This window comes from Acartia tonsa, chromosome 1, assembly GCF_053477335.1.
Source record: "Acartia tonsa isolate MP-2025a chromosome 1, ASM5347733v1, whole genome shotgun sequence".
NCBI classification, from domain to species: Eukaryota; Metazoa; Arthropoda; class Copepoda; order Calanoida; family Acartiidae; genus Acartia; species Acartia tonsa.
The window spans coordinates 14,246,883-14,271,474 of NC_137260.1; the positions used below are offsets into that span (position 1 = coordinate 14,246,883).

The window sequence follows — 24,592 nt, forward strand, 5'->3', positions numbered from 1 at the left end:
TAGTTCTTAAAAAGCTAATATATGAATGAGTTAAAAGAAAACTAGTGTGAATTAATTCCCTGGTTTCTGGAATCTGAATCACCACTTTGGATTCTTTCCATCTTTTCTAGGCTTTCATTATCACTAAAAAATTTAGGTTGTCAATTTCCTAGTAAAGGAGGCTGAGATAAACCCCTTGTTAACAAACCCGCCATTAACTGTAAATTTTACAATAAAAAAGGGATGCTAATTGTTAAGACAATAGACTATTGTACATCCTCAATAATGACAAACAAAATTATCCCTTTTGCAGATGAAAAATACTGAATGAAAAATTTGCATAATGCTGGTTTCAACAAACCAATCAATATTTTTATTAAATAACCAACAGTTTGTAATGTAATACTTTGGGAACAAGTATAATTTACAGCCCAATGTCCCCTAACGTTCTGGGGGGTTCACCATTATTCTTCTGGAAACTTTCAATAAAGTTAATTAATAGTATTTTCCCTAAGAATCCTACAAGTAATTCATGACGTTAATTATTAGAAATTTATGTCATCAACCTTGGTCAAAATTAATGAAATATTATTTGACATTTATCGGAATAAAAATATGATAATTTTTCTTGTTTAAATTTAAAACTTTAAAGAAAATTGTAAAGCTTACTTTCTCCTTCAAAATGATAATCATAGGTTTTGTAATTTTATTATTTAAAAAAGACAAATGTAATAGTTCAGTTTAAAAGCCATAAAGTAGATAACACTTTTAGATTTTGCTAAATAATATTTCTTTACTTTGACATTCAAATGAATACCCTATAAGAATAACTAAACTTCAGTTTGCAAAGTTTTATGTAAAACCCTTAAAAACACCTTTGAATTATTAAAATCTAACCTTTCTTCTTGGTGATTATCCTGGTGATGAGGTATTTCTTCAGAATCTGTTTGTTCTTCTAAGGACTCCTCAGGTATGGCACTGAAAATAAAATTTTTAGAGCCTTTATTCTGAGGGGTAATAGGTTCGAATCTTTGCTGAAGTCACTTGAACCAAGTCAAAGTATTATAGTAACAATGTATATAATTGATCACAACAAAATTTCATTATGTAAATGATTTGCTATTTAAAAAAAATAGATATGATAAGTTTAAATTTGATAGTAATATGGCTTATTTCTATAAAACTGATGCAAAACATGCTTTTGCCTGGATTTTATATTTATATAAACTCGGTCTGCCATTAATAAGCCCAAAACGTAGGGATATAATATTAAATTTAAATTGGGTAATGAAAAGTGAGCCAACTTTTCCGCCAATAATTTTATCTACTTCTAAGAGGTGAAATGTATCTTAATTGGAGGTTAAACTATTTCATTGTCTACTGTCCCATTTCTCAAGATCCTTGGGTACAGTTGCGTGCCCAAGGGGGTGTGAAACTATTGGGGGGTAGAAAAGGGAAAGGCAGGCCGTCAAAATTTTAGATTTACACCTGCATACGGCACCCCATTGCTTGGGTACAATTAAATAAATTTCTCTGGCTGTTAATATATAACTGGTTCTATGTAAACAAGGATTTAACGTTTGAACGTCAGCCCAAGTGCACGTCACAAAAGAAGGATTTGGAAAAGTTTCATTTTTTTTTCAATATTGTTTCAATGGCTTCTATTTATGGGGTTAGCAATAGAATTATCTCATTTATAATTTGTTCTATAATGCTTAGCTTTAGGCACTTGATAATACTAAATAACCACTATAGTGTTTTTTTTAATTTATGTATGTGTGTTTATAAATATCCCTCAAACGGCTGATCCAATCATTTCACTATAATAAAAAGCTTTACATTGGTCAAAGGCAAATTGAAGGCTATTTGGCGGATGTTAAACAGACCCTAAAATCAACAACATAACAATTGTATTATCTTTTGTAGATATAATAATCTATAGGTACATTTTTTTTTATTTTCTGTTCAAATTACTTTTTATTTGATCAGATATCAACATTTCTATTCAATGAACATTCCGATCTTGTTTGCTATATAATGTATTTCTATTTTACGAAAATCTAAAGAGCTTTTTATTACTTTGATTAGCTTGAAATATAATAAATCGGATTGAAATTTATACATTAATATATAATAATCTTAAAACAAAGGTTAGAAATGTATTTTTCATACTGAATTTGGTATGCAATACTGATGTACACAAATAATTTAAAAAGATGACTCTATTAATGCCTCCCATAAAAGTATAATTAAATTTTTAAGTCATATAAAGGTATCTTATGTAACTTTTTATATTTTAAAAAGAATTAGAATCTATACTTTTGATAATAAGATTGTTATCAGATTTTTAGAATTCTGTTCACAAAGACGACCTTTATAATGTACAAATATTTTAGTAGTAGGTAAGAAAATGGACGTAAATATACGTGGATGTCATAACAGGCGAAAAATTGTCGTCAATTTAGGTTGCTAACATGGACATCATTTATTGCTCAGTTCATTCATCCAGTAGGAGGGAAAGGTGGTGTAAAGGGGATGGATTGGGGGTATCGTTATTTTAGCCAGTTACGAGTTTTACTTTATTTAAAGTTCATGCTAATCTGATGTAACAACCAATTAATAATAAATCCATTATAAGAATGAATAGTTTAAGTCAATGTAATCAATTAAACATTAAAGGTAATTTAACTAACCGATTTTTTCTTGATTTTAAAAGAAAATATACTTTGAGTCTATGTTAATTACCTTTGGATGTTAACTTCCATTTTGTCATTTAGATTGACCCAATAGGTGACCATCTTTCCTTTCCCCTTCACATCTATAGTTCCACGACAACTAAATAAAAAACTAAAATTAAAACAAGGATGACAACATCCATAATCTGTAAATAATTTAAAAAATCATTGATGGACAAATGGAATAAGTGAGTTATTAAGCAGATGTTCAATTGTTAGAATAGAAAGAGAATAAGCGACAATTTATACAAATCACGGAAACAATAGGATAAGCATGGCGACAGTCTGACGGACCAAGTAAAATATAAAATGAATGCTCATTGGTACATAGAATCTTCATCAAACATGTTAGCTGTAATTCAGCTGTAATTAAATCTTCAACAAACATTTCTGTCGCGGAAGGCGGCTAGACATTGCCGTCTTCAAGATCTTAAGGTTGAACAGACCAATCATCCTCAACTTCCCCAGAGAACAAACAGAGAGGTTACTAATTGTATTTATTGAAATACCATGAAACTGTTACTCTAAAAAAAATAACAATTGAATTAATACAAAATATTGATATCATATTAATATAAAATAAGTTTTCAAAAAGCTTTAAATTTTTGAAAACAGCTAAGCGCGAGGTTTGGTGATTTTCATAAAATTACACAAAGAAGTGATATAAAATTAATGCTTTTTTGCAACAAAACATAATAGAAATTAATAATTTTCAGATAAAATCATCAAAAATATACATAAACATAATCGTATGTATAAATAATTCAATTTAAATTGTTTTTTTAAATGAAAATTAAGAAACAAAAATATGACTTTAACTTATATATAAAAAAAATCATTTAAAAAACACATATTCATTCGCCGCAAAACTTAAGCTCACCTTGGATGGGTACTCATCAAGCCGCGAAGCATAAGAGGGAATCTAAGCACAGCTAACACACATATCAATTGACAATACATGAATTTTCATAACCAAACATGGCGCTGGGCTGAGTATAAACAAAAGAATGCTTTTGTTTGGCTTGGTTGCGCGTCTCTTTAGGGAATACCGTGTTTCAATTGTCTAAATCTAATCACATTTCCCCTATTGCTTTAAGGACAGTGTGTTAGACGGATGGACTGACGAAGTATATTAAAGAGTAGCTCCCAAAATAAGAAAAGTGTAAATTGACTGATATTTACTATGACATTATGACCAACATTTAGCATTACATTTTCAAATAGATAATTTTAGATAATAATATTATGTATAATTGCTTGTGTTCATTTATTTTTGACAGGTTTAAAATATGTAAATAGTATTTACCTAAGATCAACGTTTAGATCTTTGAGAGCTAAAGCTGTTTTCTCAGGAAGATGGATTTTCCCCCTCTCTCCAGTATAATCCATTCTTAATGCGTATTTAATGGTTTGAAACAAGGATGACAAAATCCATAAGAGAAATAAATTCAGAACAGAACCTACGCCTCTGACATCTAATAGCTCTGTATTTAAAGGGAAAGTAAGGAATGGACATAAAATAACAGGATCTATGTAAAACTTCCCTAAAAAGGAGAAATTAATCACTTAACTAGTTATTGAATTGGAATTAGTTACGGTGCTTTCCCAAAAGTACCTGTCGACTACTGATTCCCTATATAGAACCTTATTTTCAAAATAAATTGAAATAAAGGGAAAGAGTGGTGTTTTTATTTTCCCTTGCCTGGCTCTTACTAGGGCCCTACCCCCGCGGGGTTACCCAGTACCAAATATAGAGTAGTAATTAAAAAAAGCTATGTCTAATCCTTCCCTTTATTTTAATGATATCTTTTAAAATAAAAGGGGGAGGGGTCGGTGCTTAACACGGCACCTTGCGGGAAAAACACTAAGTTACCTTGATGCTACATTTACAGTGTCACCCCAGATATCATACAGCGGTTTCATCGCTCCAACTACGCCTGCTATAACAGGACCTTCACATATACCAACTCTAGAGAAATAGACAGATAAATTTATAAATAATAAGGTTTCATTGCGCCTACCCCCATTATTATTTAGGACCTTCAAAAACATCATTTCCAGAAAACATAATCGACAGATAGGTAAATAAAAATAAGGTTTCATGGCTCCAACTATACCTGCTCACATCTACCAACTTTTGATAAATAGACACAGGCATAGGCTAGGAAGCATTAGATTTTAAAAAATTGAAAAATTTTGTGGTCAGTCCATATTTGGACTCAAATATCAATATATTTAATGGGTTTAAATATTAAATTTTTCGTTCACAAAGGAAGTATTAATTAACACCTAAATTTATAATTTTGTTCAGAGAGGAAGGGTTTATATTTTCAATATTAATATTGGAATAAAAATATTCATTTTTGTGGTCAGTAAAGGCAATAAAATAATAAACAAATTTATGAATTTCTTGGGTTGGCCAGTTTTCGTTACGGGGGGGAAGGGGGAAATTTTACAACCTCACAGATTTTTTATGACCTCTAGGTAAAACACCAAATTAATAAATATTTTGAATAATAATCACGAAATCTGAACATCAATACATGCCAATACATAGTTGAATTACTTTTATCATTTTTACCTTTTTAAAAGCGAAGCTTTTCTATAATTAGGGTCGGTCCGTCCGTCCGTACGTCCGTACGTCCGTACGTCCGTCCGTCCGTCCGTCCGTAACGGATAGCTTTTTTCGTTAATTTAGACATGTTAGAATTGTCCTATCGATTTCAAATTTTGCATGGTGATTCCTTTAGTAGTTAGGTAAGATTTAGAAAGCGTAGCAACTCTATAATCATTACCAAAATGTCCGTACGTCCAATTTTAACATATTGATTTCTTTACTTTTTTAAATAGCTTTTTTCGTTAATTAAGGCATGTTAGAATTGTCCTATCGATTTCAAATTTTGCATGGTGATTCCTGTAATAGTTAGGTACTAGTTAGAAAGCGTAGCAACTCTAAAATCATTACCAGAATGTCCGTACGTCCATTTTAAACATGTTGATTTTTTTTACATTTTTAACAACAAATTTGTATGTGACCTAATTATCCGATTGGTCTGATTTTTGGTAAACTGATTCCTGGGACAACAAAGTAGAATTCTATAAGCGAAGCAACCCTATAATCAAGTCCTAAAAATGTAAGTATGTCCATAAACATTATCCTGTATCAAGCAGTTTTTCAACAAATTTACTTACAATTTTGCTTTGACTCTTATACATTCGCATTCTGATTATTCAGTTCTGACATTATACAAGTGTTAATGTCCGTTTGTCCTACCGTTTCAGAGCTTCGCTTTTATGGATGTTGTCATCCTTGTTTAATCTAAAACTCTCACTGTTAGATGTATGTAATAATAGATCATTGGGTATATACATCAACTTATCTTCCATTGTCTTATCAAAGAAATCTTTAATACGATGCGATAATTATTAATACATCAATTTATAGTGCATTGTCTTATCTCTTGAATAAAAGTTTTAAAACAAGAATTACAACATCCATAAAAGCGAAGCGAAGTTTATATACAATTGAGTCCATACATATTAACATATTACTGACAACAACATCCATACATATTAAAATATTTTATGAATTTTAGTTTAGTCATTTTTAGGGTCTTTATAAAGCTAAATCTCTGAGTACCCATTAGACTGATTGAGTTCTGCCTTTATAAAATAATAACACTGGTTTTCGCCTATTTTATTAGTGTTGGGGTTCTTTGATTTTAGACTTGATTTGAAATGTTATAGTATAAATGAGTGTGCATTCACCTCTGTATATAATCACGTTCACTTGCTGTTTTATATTCGCAAAAAGACACAATAGCAAATTGATTCAAGACATGCTGTTTTTTCAATTTTAAGAAATTTGTAGTTTATACTAATTGGATTTATTATTACTTAGATCTTACGCAAGATTATCCTGTACTCTAATGAAGTGAAACTTGTAGCTGTCTAATATAACGATGCCCCTATCTAGCCCCTTTAACCTGTCCAATCCCCTTCTACTAGGTAAACGATGTCAATGATGTCCATTAAAGCAACCTAAATTAACTACTATTTTCCTCCTGCCATAATATGCACGTAAAAATGTAAATGAAATGTGGAAGGGAATGGTCACCAAGTACATGATAGTAATTAAAGGTTATCCATATCGGACCATGTATTTACCTTGTAGGATAGAGAGAAATCAGGGAGGAAGGGGACATTGGACTGTAAATTATAACAGTACCCAGTGCTTTAAATCACGTTCTTTTATTTTTTTTTTAATTGATGAAGGTTAATTTTGTTTATCTTGATTGGAGAGTGTTCATCATTTTTTTAACCATTGTGTGATCCTTTAGGACCCATGGTTAGGATACAAAATAAAGAAAAAAATTGCTTCATGTCTAAATTGCTATAGCTGTTCTCCGCCCACTTTATACAACTCCACCCCCCCTCCCCGATTTACTGACCACTTTGATTTTATTATTTCCTTTACTTTAACTGAAAACTAATTCAGGTATCTAAAGGGATAAGACAATGGGCGATAAATTTATGTACACCCTCAATGATGACACACAAAATTACCCTTTCTGTAGAACACAATTAGTGCTTGAAACGTTTGGACACACAACTTTATAAACCAACCATTCAAAATTCACTAATGTCCCCAAGGTTCTAAGGCCAATGATTAAGAAAACGTTATTATAAAACTTTAGGGGATAGAGTAATAAACAGCTCATTGTACCCTCTATCTATGAATCTAACCACTCCCTTTCCTGTGCTACACATATGAATTAGTAAAAGAGTATTAGTTAACTCGCCCCTAGTCACTATTTTACCAATAGTTTTATCTATTTATTATTAAACTAGTTCCCAAAGTCTTAAAATAATGTTTTCCTATTTGTTTGCTTAACAACCTTGAGGACTTTTGTGCTACCAATTGTAATCTACAGAAGGGGTAATTTTGTGTATCATGATTGGGGATGTAAATACCGATAAACAGACAGACACACGTCCTATTATATTTTTACAGGGATTGTATCATATTTAAAGTTATGTTTTTTAGAAATATCCCTTTTCACTCTAAAAAGTTATCATTGTAAACACAAAATGTATCATCTATCTGAATGTAAATGGCTATTATCCTAATGTAGTGATTAGTGTAGGATGGAAGTAATCATTATTAAGACAAAATTTAATTTTTCTAGGTGTCTGTTATGCTGAAACTCATATCAACAAAGCTGCCTGATATTTTTGAAAGAAAAAAATATTTTTTTTCAGATAAAACATTCCTCTCAGTTCCAAAGTTGATTAATCACATAAGTCTAGGAGTCTAAAAAAGGGGGGACGGGGCCACTGGGTAAGGAGACTTGAAAAATTACTGTCTGTAATACGATGGAAATTCTATATGGCTTTAGCTTGGACAATATACTCCCCCCCTCCCCTATTTAAGAAGGGTTGACCGATATGAAATTCTATATGGCTTTAGCTTTGACAATATACTCCCCCCTTCCCCTATTTGAGAAAGGTTGACCGATATATGAACCCCCCCCCCCCCCCAGAATAACAACACTAGACATATGGAAATTAGGAAATAATAAATAAGTTCCCCTCCCCTCTTTAATAAACGAAGCTTTTCTATAATTTGTGTTGGTTATAGACGTCAGTCTGTCCATCATAAATATGTTAGTATTGTATAGAATTTATAGAATTAGAAAGCATAGCAATACTTACTTATAATTTGATTATACTTATACATTTATGTTAATGTTTCGCTTTAACGGATATTGTCATCCTTGTTGATATAAACCTACCTCACCCACCCCCCCCCCCCAAAAAAAAACCGGGAAAAAGTAAGATATAGAAATTTATAATAAGAAGTATAGTAGTATGTAAGTGGAATTAATTTTAGAAAAAAATAACATATCATTCATCATATTATTTAAGCTACAGCAAAAAAAAACTTATAATGAAAAAATTTAATAAATATGGAATTTTGAATTTTTAGTTACATTTTTCTGTGATCTAATTAACCGATGATCTGATTTTTCGGACCGACTCTTATTATAGAAAAGCCTCGCTTTTAAAGACAAGAAACTCAAAATTTCTCTGAGAAAGAATGTTTAAGATATGAAATGATACAGAAAAAGGATGCCGATGGATTAGATGGGAGAGGGGGGGTTACGATTTAAGGTTGAATTGAAATTCTCACGAATTTACCGTATATTATTATTTTTTGGTTAGATTTATACTAAAATTTGTTCAACATGATTTTTAATATTAAATGCGCTGTTACTCTACATTTGTTTGTCTGACTTTATATTCACTGAGCTTAGCAACTCTATAATCATTACCAGAATGTCCGTGAGTAGTTAAAGAGTAGCTATGTTTAAAAAATTAAATTAAATAATCAAAATTAACTTTCTAGAACTACATATACCGGCCCAATGATGATTCACATCATCCGCCCCCCCCCCCCCCCACCCTCCCAAAAAAACATTTTAACCGAAGTACAGGAAATGAGGTTAAAAATTGAGCACGTACATACATAGAAGAGTTATAGGATTAGGGGGGGGGGGGTTATTCATTATTCCATTTATTAATAAAAGTTTTGAGGGAGGGCCATAAATAACCCAATACTAATACTTTAATAACAAGGACGACAACATCCATAAAAGCGAAGCACTGAAACTGTAGGACAAACGAACATTAACACTTGTATAGTGTCAGAACTGAATAATCACAATATACAAGTTGAAGCAAAAGTGTAAATTTGTTGAAAAACTGCTTGATACAGGATAATGTTTTGGACATACTTACATTTTTAGAAGTTGATTATAGAGTTGCTTTGCTTGAAACATTATACTTTGTTGGCCAAAGAATTGAAGTTTGAAATCGATAGGACAATTCTAACATGCCTAAATTAACTAAAAAAGCTATCTGTTTGTGACGGACGGAGGTACGGACGGACCGACTCTAATTATAGAAAAACTTCGCTTTTTAAAAGTTCTCATAGGTAGACATTATATATCATACATCAGGGGAAGGGGGGAGGGGCTATATACTGTTTAAACGAAGCTTTTCTATAATTTGTCCGTCTGTGCTCCATTAATTCATGCATGCTAGTATTATTTAGATTTAGAAAGAGTAGCAACTATGTAATACTTTTTGTTTATACATATACATTTATGTTAATGTTTGATTGTACTACCATTTCGCTTTTATGGATGTTGTCATCCTTTCATATTATGGAAGTAACTTTGGATACTAATGTAATTAACAGCTCAATTTCTCCTCCCTCCCTATGTATTACAGACAGTTTTCCGCGGATATTTAAATAGATAGTAATTTAGATAATTACTAGCGGTTTCGTTGACTTTAATTAACTAGTTATTTATTGCATCATATTAAAGATATTTTTCCGTGGATTTTAAATTTGAAACAAAAAAATTATAACAGGAAAAAGGTTAAATTAAAACTAAATAGAATTATATTAAGATATGCCTAGATGTTAAAAACTAATAGTGTGCTAAAAGGGGGGATGGAGTTTCACTTTTATGTAATATTCTAATATTGCATTTTATTACAGACAGTTTTCCGCGGATATTAAGAAATATAGTATTCAAATTTAAATTATCATAATGGTACCCATCTTATATAATTATAGTGGTACCCAATCGCGATGATATGATTTTCATATATATTGCATTTTATTACAGACAGTTTTCCGCAGATATTAAGAAATAAAGTACCCAAATTTGAATAATTATAATGATACCCAAACTTGTATAAAACTTGAATAATATATATCTTGGAGATATTTGGTGTTTTTAAATGGTAAATAGATACTCGGATTTTTATTGCTCTGATTAGCATTTAATTATTTTAAATAAACTTGTAAAATCATAAAGTTCATGAGAAGTTTGGAGATTAGTAATAAAGGGTTAGAAATTAAAAAAAGGGGATGTCTAGGGCAATAAAATCCTGACCTGATTTTTTAATATTTTTATTCGCCCAAAATATTAAAATTTCCAGTCAATTTCACACGTCCCTAAATATCAATATTTTAATGGTAATTAACACCTTCATATTATTTTTTATTAAATTTCTACCCAGCATATGCCTGAATAGACAGATAGATAAATAGATAATAAGGTTTAATCATAATTCAAAGTACCTACAACAACTTTTCCTAAGAAAATATACTTATAGTTAGTACTAAGATAGACAAAAGTATTACTATTTGAAGAATTTTACCTTAATTTAAAATCTGGCTTTTTGGTCATCCTAAATTTGCTAAGATCTGTTCTGTCCAGAGCTTTCATAGTTTCTGCTGCATACTTTACCAAGGTCAAAGCATTCTTCCCTGGCGATTGGGACACATATCCAAGGGACTCTCTCCTTAAAAAGGAAGATCGAAGGTTTACAACCACAATCCATATGATTATTTTTTACAGGAAACCTAATTAAATGTATTTTTGTATTGAAGACAGCTTTCAGTGGATAATGAAATTAAATATTATCAATTCCGTTTTGTTGGCCCTGAGGGGCCCGGGCTAACGAAACTGGTATTTATATAATTATCTTTATTTTACCATTCGTAGAGATTGTCTGTATTACGATACAATACATCATTTTTCAGCATGCATAGAACTTGTTCTAATCCAGTGGATGTTAATCGGTTAATCTTGGAATTCCTTGATGTATTACAGGTCGATGAACAGACGGACGGTGAATGTGATTTTTACAATCATTATTTAAAATATAAGTATCAAATCTTTAAACGAAGCAAAGAAATTTACGTTTTTTCTCATATAGTCGAAAAGAAAAAGTTAGTCGTGCGTGGAAATCACATATTGTTGAAAAAGTTAAATTTGCTATAGATAGAAACCTTTTGTATGCAGCGTTAATCAGTCAAAAATGACATTTAAAAAGATTACCTATTTGATTGTAGTCCACATGCAACCATCAAAGTAGAACCGATAATTTTTATCTTCTCAATGCGATTGAAGGATGGCTCAAACAACAACTATAATATATTATATGATCAAGGCTTTTCCTTCAAAGATGTTGTCATCCTTGTTAAAAAGCGAGCCTTTTCTATAATTTAGATGTTTCCATCTAATCTTTCTAGATAACCTTGTTTAAATGAGGTATAACTAAGCGCAATTTTTATTAAAACCCATCAAAAATCCTGAAATAATTTGTCCAATTCATTTGCGTCTGGAATATTCCTGGTTTGTTATTATTTCCTTACAAAAAATGATTGAAGCAAAACTAACTGATTTTTAATCAACAAATTGACATTTCAAGCTTCACTTGCATAAATGCTAAAATCCTAGTATTAAAGATATATAGAATAGGCAATACGTTTTCCTTAATTTCCTTCTAATGTAAGTTTAATTTCTTTTCAAAATCAGATCGATCAAGCATATTGACTATTTAGCAGATAATCTCTTTTCGATTAAAAACCCCTTTAATGCAAATTTGATACAATTTTGTAACACAAGCCATAATAAAGCTTGAATAATGAATAAATTTAACTATAATATGCAAAACGGATTGAAATTTAAAGGTTTTATCAAATATTCATGAATTTACATCAAAGTTTAGGATAATTATTCTGCAAAACTAAAGTATGCGCCTTAATTAATCCCATAATTCATTTTGCCTGTCTGTCTGTCAGTAAGTCCGTAACGCTGTGGGTAAAACGTGATTTTCTCTGGTGGTATTTACGATAGACAGATGAAAAATACAGGGATGATTTCAAAAACCTGGGCGTAAATAGTCTATACATTGTTTTGTCCGCCTGTGTTTGTACCAAAAGACAAAATACTAAGTTTGATAAAGACCGCGTGGCTTTCTCATTTATTACCCAATTACGCATTGTTTTATTCTTGTAGCTTCACCCCTAGTCTAGTTACGTTTCTCAAGAATAGGCTAAACCAACCCTAATTCAACATAAAGCTTTTAACTTTAAAGCTTCTGTTCGGGAAGAACAAACCAATAGCTTGATCCTTGATTTATGTTCAATTAATTGAAAATGAATAATGATATATCTTTTATCGGGAACTATTTTCTTTTAGCTGGAAAGTTGGAGCCAAAAGATTTGTCTCCAGATGCCAAATCCCTGTCGCTGTGGTGCTCACCTTATCAAAGTTGCTGATTATCTCATTTAAAACCTTCAACGGCTTTCCACCTTCCTAAATAATTAAAGGGAAATAATATTATACATAAGCTTTTTTTGAATATTAATAAAATGTTTACAACTAGTATAGCGTAGGGGCTCTTGATTCAAGAGGGAGTCGAACTCCAATTTAAAGTTAGAAAATAGTGTTAGTTTTGTCCATGGGCGATTTCTGAATCAAGGGATAGTTAAATTCATTCACTTGACTTATAAGAAGCTTCACTGTAAAGGAAAACCATATCGGTCCGACGGTTATCAAGATTCTTTACTACAAAGTGACACGCAAAGATACGCAGACATAAAAAATTACTCGTGTACAATCAACTTTCAAAATACAGGCATACCTCTTGAATTTCTTCTTCAGTAAAGAAATTGATGAAATCAGGAATACTTGCAAACATCACTGACAAATTATACCTTTACATTACGTCTTTTAACAAAAAATATTCTTTTTCTAGATGGCTGTTACAAACAGTTGAGGCAAAATATATTGTAAAATCATAGGGGGAATCTCAAATCATATAGCAAAGTGGATGTAAAATATATGTGGATATTATGACAGGGGAAAACTTGTCAACAATTTAGGTTGCTATTTCCTTTGTCATTTATGGGTAAGTTCTTCCATCCAGTAAAAGAGGATGGGGTAAAGGGGGGGGGGGGTGAGTTGTTATTTTAGCCCGCTACAAGTTTCACTTTATTAGAGTACATGAAAATCTGGTGAAATAAATGTAAAGTAAATATTCCTGCCACACTCTCATGTGATTCTGAATACATTCTTCCTTCTTCTCTTTCTCTATACATACAAATAATTATCCTTATAATAAAGTAACAGGATATCTATTTGTCTATCTGTTTGTATGCACTGAAGCATCTCAATAACCGCTGAACCGATTGAGTTCTTCTTAACAGGGTAGCTTCTAATAGGTCCATGGAAGGTTTTTAACGGAAGAGTACCACCACCCTCCAAAGAGAAATGGCCATAGAACAAATTGCCCCCTCCCCCAAAAAAATTAAATAAAAAAAATGGGTTTTGGTATTCCCCATCCTCAAGTGCCCCTAGAAGTTTTGGGGGGGCTTTGCTGCTAGTTAAACCTTATTATAATACTAGTATAAAGGTATAGATGTTTATGTATTTGTATCAATAGAAAATCAGGCTTTAGCAGTTGTAGAATTAAGATCTCCTTAAAAGAAAACCTTTTTGCAAGTTTGAAAAAATACTGTTAGAAAATATTTTTTGTCGAAGTTAGTTGAAACTTTTTTCCATTTATATGACAAATAAATAAACAAATCCTATAATTTTTTTGTGTGATTCAATCTCTGTTTATACCAATTTTATAAGAACTTTAAATTTCAAAAAGTACCTGCTCTATAAAAAAAACATTATAATTCTTACCCCTCTTGGGTGTAGACATTGGCTACATGATTAGGAAGAATATTTTGAAGCAGGATTTTGTTTACAGTCTTGATCTGTCGAGCCTAGAAATAAACGGTTATATATACCAGATAAGATATGAATATAATTTTGCTCCAATAAAAGTCTCTAAAAAGTCGTATTTTTGTATGGCAATTTCCAGTCTCAGGTTGAGGTTGCCCCACATAGGGTCACATAAGGTAAACAAATATTTCTTCGCAAAAACAAAAAAAAATAAAGGGGATGTCTGGGGGGATCCTACGATACAAAGAGACAGGCAGATATCCTGTTACTTTATTATTCCAAACCCTAAATGAAACTACTAATGATCCTGTATTCAAGCAATTCTGTGATTTATACAATTTCTTTTTGATATTTCGCTTCCACGTTTATGAATGTTATCATCCTTGTTCAAAACCTTGATTGCTATACCTCCTCTTGGTCTTTCTTGAGTTGTCTTTTCCATAGGTAGTCTAGTCTGTGGATATACTCTTTTTGCCTTTAATAATAAAATGTTAACAAGTAATAAGTGTTATCAACAGAGATTTTAAAAGGCTGTTGGAAAACAATGTTAAAAGTAAAACAATACACCATATTTAAATATCTTATTTTAACATGATGCAAACTTAAGACTTCCAAGCTTATTTATTTGCGTAGAAAGTGATTTTTTTCAAAAGACTAATATTACACTTGGGATTTGGTTAATTCCCACAACACTTAACGGAATAGGGTTGGGGGGTGGGCGACCTTGGATTTTTCAGTCATAGCAGGATAATATTTTGACTTCATAGAATTTAGAGGGTTAAAATAATAAAATATCTGAGCATTTCAAATGAGTATATTCAAGTCGATTTTGGGTTTCAGGTATGATCCTGTCTCTAGCAAACTTTGAATGACTCATATGAGCGCAATTTTTGATTTAGAAAATTTAAAGCTTATCTTGAATGTTTAAAAATAAAATGTCCTGAAGGGGGCCTGACTGTTAAGGGATTTAGTCAAACATGTGAAGACTAATATCACTTTCAGGCCAAAACCAGACAACACATTTTCAATCGGTTCTCAAAAAATATTCATGACATAATAAAAATGAAAAAGGTGTACCTGTCACTGAGACTAAGACCAAAGGCGACCAGGAATATGTAGAGAAAATGAGACCACTGACCAGCCGTGTCAAACCAATGGTCAAATCCAAAGGTTTCCATCTACATTAGATTTTTCTATAGAATTTTAAAAAGCTTTGAATAACACTAGTCAAGTATCCTAGGTTTTATTCAATATGCTCTGTTTGGCTCAAAAACTTTGGGTACTTATGAAGTTTGATTGGTTTGTTCCAAACTAGCAGTGCAGTGTATAAACCAAATATTTTAATATCCACAGGAAATGGAATGTATATCAATTTATCAACCATTGTCTAATACCTTACCATACCTGTTTTTTTTAGGCTTGTAAATGTATATCTCACCGCAAAGAAGTCTTTGATATGTTTGTCTCCAAGTGTACCAGATATAATTAGCAGGTAACACAGTATACACACCATAGCAACAAGGGTCTACAAAATTTATTTAACAAGGATGACAACATCCATAAAAGCGAAGCACTGAAACGGTATGACAAACGGACATTAATACTTATATAGTGTTAGAACTGAATAATCTGAATATGAATGTATAAGAGTTAAAGCAAAATTGTAAGTAAATTTGTTGAAAAAAGCTTGATACAGGAGATTGTTTATGGACATACTTACATTTTTTTTATAGACTTGATTATAGAGTTGCTTCGCTTAAAATATTGTACTTTGTTGTCAAAGGAATCAATATACCAAAAATCAGATCAATTGGATAATTAGATCACATAAAAATTTGTTGTTAAAAAAGTAGAAAAATCAACATGCCTTGTAATGATTATAGAGTTGCTACGCTTACTAAGTCGTACCTAACTACTACAGGAATCTCCATGGAAATTTCGAAATCGATAGGACAATTCTAACATGCCTGAAATAACGAAAAAAGCTATCTTTCTCGGACGGACGGACTTATGGACGGACCGCCCCTAATTATCAGGGAGTAAGGGAGGGGACAATGGGCAATTAATTCAATTTGAGAGTTTTTGAAGAAAGGCCATGAAAACCAGAATAATCCCGGAAATATGGTGGAAATTGTAAAGTGATTGTTGATTAAATCTAGAAAACCATAAACTAAGAAAAAAGTTCCAAGAAAAAAAGCAATCATTTGAAAATAAGATTACCAGTATTACAGACTGACATAACCATTCTGTAATTAATTACTAGAAATATCTCCCTGGATCTCTTCAGATGACAGGGAAAGAGAAAAGAGATTTTGGGGCAAGTGATGTGAACACGGAAAAAAGGGGCAGGCACTCTAGTTTTAATTTTAAACAGAAAAATAAAAAATAATAGGGAGTATTTGTTTCTAGGGGCGATTTCTCTTGGCACCATCCCTCAAAATAGTTATAAACTCTACCTGTACCTATAAATAGATTTACTGTAAAGGAGAACTATATAGGTTCAGTGGCTGGCTATATCTTAGGCTACACACACACAGACAAACATTCTATTGCTTTTATTAAAGGATATAAGTTATCACCTTTAGAATATTGTTGATTCTCAAGAAGACAAAGATTGTCATTATTGATAATGCTGTTCTGTAAGTGTAATTCTAAAAGTAAACATGGATATGACAATATCAAAGAAAGCGAAGCTTAACAAATCAGAAAGTCAGAATAGTGAACATTTCAACATTTAGAACAAAAAATCTGTAAAAATCTATTCCAAAGTTTCTGTTCTATCGACATACTTATATGTTTAGTCTTGATTCTAGATATATTTTTTTGAAACATAATACTAAATGGACCGGGTTCTAAAAATCGTATGAGTAAGACATTACATGGCTTAAAATATTGTGTTTTAAGAAGCCAAAAAACATAAGTTTAAATTGGATATACGGACTAGTAATGATTATACAGTTTATAATTTTATACATGATTCAGTTTAAGATTGAAAGGACAATTCTAACACGGACTGACTGACACAATCAATTTTATATATCTGTCAATAATCAGTCAACTTTATATAATAGAGAACACCTTATGAACCATTCAGTAAATTTAATTCCTTTGGTAAAAAAAGTGGAATGGTGCTTGACCGAAAAACACAAGATATAGCGTAGATACTTTATAAACAACTTATTCTACAGAGAAACCTCGTGATGTATTCATTAAACGAACACCGATGGTAAAAAAATAAGCATGTTGTAACTCAATTTGAAAGTGACGAAAAAAACTTAATGTAGCGTAGCTTCTGTATAAAACAAATTATTCTACTTACCCTAGGATTGTCCTCTCTGCAGGGTGTAATTAGAACATCAAAAATTGTGCTCAGAATGATGAGAAGAGAAAGAATTAGAAATATCAAGTTTCTGTACAGAGATTTTGTGTTCAATTTTCCACTAGCCTTAACAAAAAATATTCCATGTAAAGCAAGTACGATAAAATTCAATAAAAAAAAAGTTTTTTTAAGAAATATGGGTGCTTTCCCTCAAAGTGCACAGAAACCCCCGAAACCCTTGTTTTTCAAATAAATTGAAAATACGGTGTGTAGGTGGTTTTTGGCTTCTTTGCTTTCTCGGTCATGTTAGGTTAGGTTATATTAGGTATACCGCAATATAGAGACCCCCGCTGGGGTTAGCTGTAGCAGAACACACTAGGGAAAAGATAAAACGGTTTAAGTTCACATTTTTTTGTTATTATTTAAATGTTCATATGTTGAAGTAGTGCTGCAAGGAAAATAAAAGGGAAGTGGCTAAACGGATTGGAAGTTAAAACTGAAGTTAAGAGATAAGGGACAGACAAAAACACTCATAGAGTAGATTTGGTACTAAAACTTTTGTTAGGTACAAAAATTAATGATTTTTAAAAAAATTGTGTGTGTGTTAGTTAGATGTTGCGCCAAGAAAAAGAAAGTACCAAAAAACGAATTTTATGTAGATTCGCAATTCTAAATTTTTTTGTGTTAATAGATTTAAATGATTTAATCCTTGTGAACCAAAAAAGAACACGGGGGATTAATATTTAAATATTTTTAAAGAGTGTTGAAAACACTGGAAAATATAGTTAAAAACATAAAAAAATTCAGTTATGACTTAAAGTCCAAGTTTAGAAATGACATAATGAAATATAAATTTTGCTCCTATTGAGTGTGTAACAAAACGTTTTAATATGGTTCAGAGTTCAGTGGGGTTCAGAGTTGTTTTTTTCTTTGCTTAAAACATATGAAACTTTAGCTTGAATTAAGATAATTTTAATCAAATAAAACCTCATAGAGCTAAAAATTAAAAAAAGTTTTGAACCTGATAAAAGAAATTAATGATTTTATTTTCTGGCTGTACAATTCTGTCCAAGTCAAACTCAGGATCAATAATCTGAATACAAAGAATTAGATCAAGTTTTTAGTAAAAAGGACCTTAACTGTTAACGACCAGGGGGTGGGGGTTCGTTGAAAGGTCAGAAAAGATTTATCAAACAGGAGCCCTCCTCTAGCTATAATAGTCCACTCACCCTGGTTCGAATTGGGGCCCAACTGTTAAGAATAACATATTGGTTGCCAAATAAAAAGTTTATTGAAGCTAGATAATGACTTTGGTTGTGTTATATTCGGAATATCTTTATGAAAAAACCTGACATTTTTAGACCTTTATAATATGAGTAGAGGTATAAGGAGGGGGGTGGTGGTTTTCACAACCCCCAGATTTATTAGATCGTTAATATTTAATAATTAAATATTTTTTTTCAGTTTTTCTTAAAATCAAGAATATAAAATAAATATTTTAAATTGTAACCTGGTCCCAAATATAAGAAATCCAGGTGGCAGGAAGGAGGAAGGATAGAAACACATATGATATGGTATACAAAATCCAAAGGGTCACATGAGGCCTTAGAATTAGAAATAACATTAAATAAATATATGAAATTAAGAATAACATCCTTTCCCCATAATTTGCATTGATTTTAAACATATATCTTATGGAATCGAATAATGTTGTTATAGTTGATCACTTTGATTAAGTCAAACCGACAATTAAATCCGGGTGTAGTCCCTTTCGTGGCAGCGCTTCCTAAGGGGCGTTTCTGTGTTTTTTTCACAGTAGCTTTTATCCTATTTTTAGCCCCTGCGGGGGGCTCTAACCCTGCGGGGCCAATTGCCTTACCCTGTGGGGTAATCACCTAACCCAGTATAACCTAACCTAACCTAAAATAACCTATCAAAAGCATTTTTAAAATACGACGAATTGCCCCTTAAGGGGCGTTGTTACGATGGGACTATTCCCAATAATTCCTTGGATCAACATATACATTTATCTCAAGTAAAAGTTAGTCCATTATTCAAAGTACTAAGTTTTTTGTTGCTAAAATCTAATAAAAATAAAATTTGTATGATTTTAGGCTTTTTTCTACAGAGGCCATGAATGCTAGAGGCACAGTCACTAGTAAACACATACCTTGTATTAAAAGAGGTGAGGAGAAGAATCAGACTCATACAAATAAGAATAACATAGCTGGCAAGAATGTAGTGTTTAAATAGATGATCTTGCTCCTAAATATTTAAGAATCAGACCCATACAAATAAGGATAACATAGCTGGCAAGACTGTAGTGTTGAAACAGATGATCTTGATCCTAAATATTTAAGAATCAGACTCATACAAATAAGAATAACATAGCTGGCAAGAATGTAGTGTTAAAACAGATGATCTTGCTCCTAAATATTTAAGAATCAGACTCATACAAATAAGTATAACATAGCTGGCAAGAATGTAATGTTTAAACAGATGATCTTGCTCCTAAATATTAAAGAATCAGACCCATACAAATAAAAATAACATAGCTGGCAAGACTGTAGTGTTGAAACAGATGATCTTGATCCTAAATATTTAAGAATCAGACTCATACAAATAAGAATAACATAGCTGGCAAGAATGTAGTGTTAAAACAGATGATCTTGCTCCTAAATATTTAAGAATCAGACTCATACAAATAAGTATAACATAGCTGGCAAGAATGTAATGTTTAAACAGATGATCTTGCTCTTAAATATTTAAGAATCAGACTAATACAAATAAGAATGACTAGATGATCTTGCTCGTAAATATTAAAGAATCAGACTAACACAAATAAGATTAACATAGCTGGTAAGAATGTAGTGTTTAAACAGATGATCTTGCTCCTAAAAATTTAAGAATCGGTTTCATACAATTGAGAATGACAGAGCTTGCAAGAATGTAGTGTTTAAACAAGTGATCTTGCTAAATATTTAAGTATAAGACTATTGTTCTGTAGATTTGTTCCTGGACCTCCAAAGTTTGTAAGCCAATGGATGAATATCTAAATAAATAGACAATGTCCTCACACTCCCTGGTTTTTTATTTTGTTGTAATTTAGTTCAAGGACAGTCAAGCTTTTTATTTTGAGGGAGGTAAAAAACTCAATAAGGTGGGAGGGGGTTAAAATGGCAAAAGAATCCCTAAAATTGGGGGTTATTGGGAGGAGAGGGGGTGACTTAAATTTATTTTCATAAAAAGAACTGCCCCTTTATGTCCTTGGTTAATTTAAGTGCTAAAACACTAACCCATTCAACCCCCCCCCCCCTCAAAACGCAAAAATACTATGCACTTTATGAAGCAAGTATGTAATTGATGCAATGTGCGAACCTTTAAATATTGAAGATTCCAGTCATGTTTGTTGAAAATGAGCAGGATTGGGTTAATATCTTTAGATACTCGTCTCTTCCACCTGTCTTCATCCTCGTCCTTGTCTGCTTCCTGAGTCTGAAACAGTAGCATGCACAGGGTTTTTCTAGGGTCGCTGCGCAAAGCGCATGCGAAAAATTTGACACATCCGAACGACTTTTAACACCCCCTAAAGTTAAATATTTTCTTCAACATTCCCATAAGTGTAATTTTGCTTTTGGTAGCTAGAAAGAAGTATTTTTTGTCAATTTAACTGTATTGTTCCCTTTCCAGGGTATTATTTATATTATGATTACTCAGTTCTGACACAATACAAGTGTTAATGTCCGTTCGTCCTACCGTTTCAGTGCTTCGCTTTTATTGCAAAATACTTTTTAAAGAAAACAGTTTATTATTTAGATAGGGATATACATATGAAAATAAGCTCACCTTTGATCCCTTATTTTTCCACATTGACGTTAGATTCCAACGACTGAAAAAGTATGATTAAATTTAGCTAAACAAGGGCAATGGTGTTTATAAAAAGCGCAGCTATCTGTAAAAAAACAGTTTCATGAAAAACAATTTAAAAAAATATTTTTGGTAAATGTAAAGTTTAAAAGAAAAATAGTCAATTAACATAAACATAGCTAGCATAATTTATAGGAATTTCTGGAAACATTTTTATTTTTGTTTTAGTACCATGCGTCGGTAATAATTACTACAAGGACTTTAGGGGCGTGGTCTCTCGTATATTTTATTAGAACAATTTATTCTTACTCTGAAACTTTGATTGGCAGTTCTTCTATTTCATCGTCCATAAACTTCTCTATACCCTAAAATTAAATACTTTTCATAAATCAATTAAAAATTGGTGCTTTCACAAAAATTACCTATAGAGCTTTGATATCTTCTCCCCGTTATTTTTTAATTTAAATTCAAAATAAAGAAGGAGGGCAAATTTTTTCCCTATGTCTAGCCTATGCATGGGGCCAATGTTTGAGGTATCGTAACATTGCGGGGCTACGCAGAACCCAATATAATCTAACCTTGCCTAACTTAAAGTAATATAACCATCGAAATACAACCCCTTATCTGTATTTTAAAATTATTCTAAAAATAAGGGGATGGTTCAGTGTTCAACAAGGTACTTTGTCTGAAAGTACCAAAATTTAATGACTAAGAGTATTAACTTAAAATATGAAATTATCTAATTAAGATAAAGTTATAATTGACCCTACTCAGATATAAGCCTACATATTTACATTGTATTAGGTAGAATTTTCCTAACGCATAGACATTTTTTCTGGTATGACTTCGTTGGCATCATAAAATTATTTAAAGTAAGTATAAAGGCTGTCAACACCGCCCTCAGGCGTTTTTCAGTCCTTGGATACTTGTATTTTATTGTGTTAAACCTATAGTAATTATTGTTTATAAAATAGTTTATTTAATGCAATGTAATTACCATTTATGAATGTTGAATATTAAATGTATATGTTGTTTTGTCCCAATGAATATTTGAATTTGAATTTGAATAAAAAATTGAATAATTAACTTTGATTCAGCTTCCTATCCTTCAAAGGATCTAAAGTAACTTTTCATCATCTAAATATGTATGTACCTGCATGATATTATGAAAACTTCTGATAGTAGAATCCATAAGAATACTCTTCCTTTTCTTTCTTTCATGTTCCTCAGACCAAACAGACCCGGACCGGGATGAAATAGAAGCTGATCTGAAAAGCACACAGAGTTAATTAATAGAGTTGAGATGAAAGTTTTAACAATTTATAAGTGTACAGCTTGTATAATTTAAACTCCTCTCCCCTAGGTATATTTTAGTTATGTATATTGTATAAGGTACAGATACAAAATTTATAACAAATTTGCAATGCAAATTTATTTATAAAAAAATGAGTTATTGAACCAGGCAAGTAATGGTTTAAAAAACAAATTTTGTTGAATTTTTTTAATATGAGAATAAATTTAGCATAAGAAATTGTAACTTGCACTTAAAAAATGCCAAGTTTTTAAAAACATTAATATTATTCTTCAAATTTCTTTATTTTGTCTAATTTGAAAAGAATTAACTAGTTAAAATGGGTACTAGTATAGCTTATTTTTATTAGTTTGATCTAGTTTTATAAATGGTTACAATCGTTAAGCGGATTTTTTTTAGATAGGAACACTCCATTTTATATTATATTTATGCAAATTTTCTAATTAAAAGGGTTTTATAGTAAAAAATAGATCAAAACCTATTTTTTGCTGTTATCATATTAACATATACTCTTAATGTCAATAGAATGACGTCAAGTCAATACAACTTCAGCCATAGTCACTTTTGTCGACACTAAAAATGTAAATAATTCAACGAATTCTTGATAACACTTCGACAATGGTATTTTTTTTATAATTTTTGATATAATGGTTTTAAATTGACACAAAGTTGTAAATGACAAATTCATTACCGATATCTTAACATATTCAAGTTTGGTAACAAAAATAGTGTCCTTTTACAGTATTAAAACCTACCTTCTATTTCTGAAAAGAGATTGACGTCTGTTAGAAGAGCCATCATTCATGGTAGCACCTAATTAAATAAGCGGATTAGACCACTTGTATGTTTGCTTTGGTTCGAAGCTAACTAACTGTTAACTTAATCTACAAGAAGTTCGTGTCAGTATGTCTTTGATTCATAAAGTAAAAGGATCTCTGTGTATCTGTTTATCTGTCTGTACCGAAGTATCTTGCTCTAAAATATAACAAGCTCCAGCTGATTTTAACATAGATTAAAAAGGAAACAGAGGCCTTTACTTGTCTACATTTGTCAAAAGCTTCCCTTCTATTTACCGTAATCATACTTGCTGAGTATATCAATGCCTGTTGATAAAGGCAATTGATAATAGAAACATAAGGTTTCTTCAATTTTTTCTTTACATAAATGGTTCGATAATCAATTTTCTTAGATTTGTCTTATTTTTCAATTTTTTTCAGGAAGGGAGAGGGCAGTGACGATAAAATTAATCTACTCAACTTTATTCCTTGAATTATATTGCACAATTCTACAGATGGAAAATGTGGGAAACTTTAATTCTAACGATTATTGGCTATTCGCTAAATTTCTGAGTTTTTATTCTTTTTGTTGCCTAGGAAGTTGCTCATTTAATACAGCTTGACTTTAGGAGAGCATTTGATTGGCGATTGATTATCTTCTACTTGCCTTTTAAAGATCGAAAAAATTCTATTGTAAGATTTGCAAGAAAAGAACATTAAAGTGTCATTAAAGGAAATATTAGACCAGAATTATTGTTAAACAAATAATATGAATATAAGTCATTTAGGCAATAATTGTAAAAAATAACTTTGATTTTAAACAGGCATTGTATAAATAAAAGAAATTGACATTTTTCACATAGCTTCTTTCATTGAAAGTGATACTTTTGTTAAAACATTTTTTTTTATAAATCCACCAACAATCAAATATACCCATTTCAAACAATTAAATAGTTGTAAACATTAATATAATGTAGTTAAAATATTATTCGGATATAACT

At 31.2% G+C, this 24,592-nt stretch overlaps 1 protein-coding gene across 1 annotated transcript in view; it reads right to left on the reverse strand.

Annotated features, from left to right (window-relative positions):
• Positions 1–41: 41 nt before the first annotated feature.
• The window catches only part of LOC145326470 (adenylate cyclase type 2-like), a 53,977-nt gene continuing 29,426 nt past the window's right edge, over positions 42–24,592 (reverse strand). Inside the window, exons 28-51 of the mRNA XM_080169834.1 lie at positions 23,571–23,628; positions 22,657–22,771; positions 21,813–21,868; positions 21,483–21,525; positions 21,015–21,131; positions 19,807–19,901; positions 19,147–19,240; positions 18,658–18,729; positions 17,637–17,762; positions 16,897–16,968; positions 15,756–15,842; positions 15,395–15,495; positions 14,726–14,792; positions 14,276–14,358; positions 13,626–13,675; positions 13,227–13,285; positions 12,845–12,898; positions 11,636–11,724; positions 10,953–11,096; positions 4,588–4,683; positions 4,021–4,104; positions 2,725–2,814; positions 877–957; positions 42–123 (exon numbers count right to left, since the gene is read on the reverse strand). Of these exons, the coding sequence (XP_080025960.1) occupies positions 42–123; positions 877–957; positions 2,725–2,814; positions 4,021–4,104; positions 4,588–4,683; positions 10,953–11,096; positions 11,636–11,724; positions 12,845–12,898; positions 13,227–13,285; positions 13,626–13,675; positions 14,276–14,358; positions 14,726–14,792; positions 15,395–15,495; positions 15,756–15,842; positions 16,897–16,968; positions 17,637–17,762; positions 18,658–18,729; positions 19,147–19,240; positions 19,807–19,901; positions 21,015–21,131; positions 21,483–21,525; positions 21,813–21,868; positions 22,657–22,771; positions 23,571–23,628 (2,015 nt within the window). The remainder of the gene's footprint in view (positions 124–876; positions 958–2,724; positions 2,815–4,020; positions 4,105–4,587; positions 4,684–10,952; positions 11,097–11,635; positions 11,725–12,844; positions 12,899–13,226; positions 13,286–13,625; positions 13,676–14,275; positions 14,359–14,725; positions 14,793–15,394; positions 15,496–15,755; positions 15,843–16,896; positions 16,969–17,636; positions 17,763–18,657; positions 18,730–19,146; positions 19,241–19,806; positions 19,902–21,014; positions 21,132–21,482; positions 21,526–21,812; positions 21,869–22,656; positions 22,772–23,570; positions 23,629–24,592) is intronic.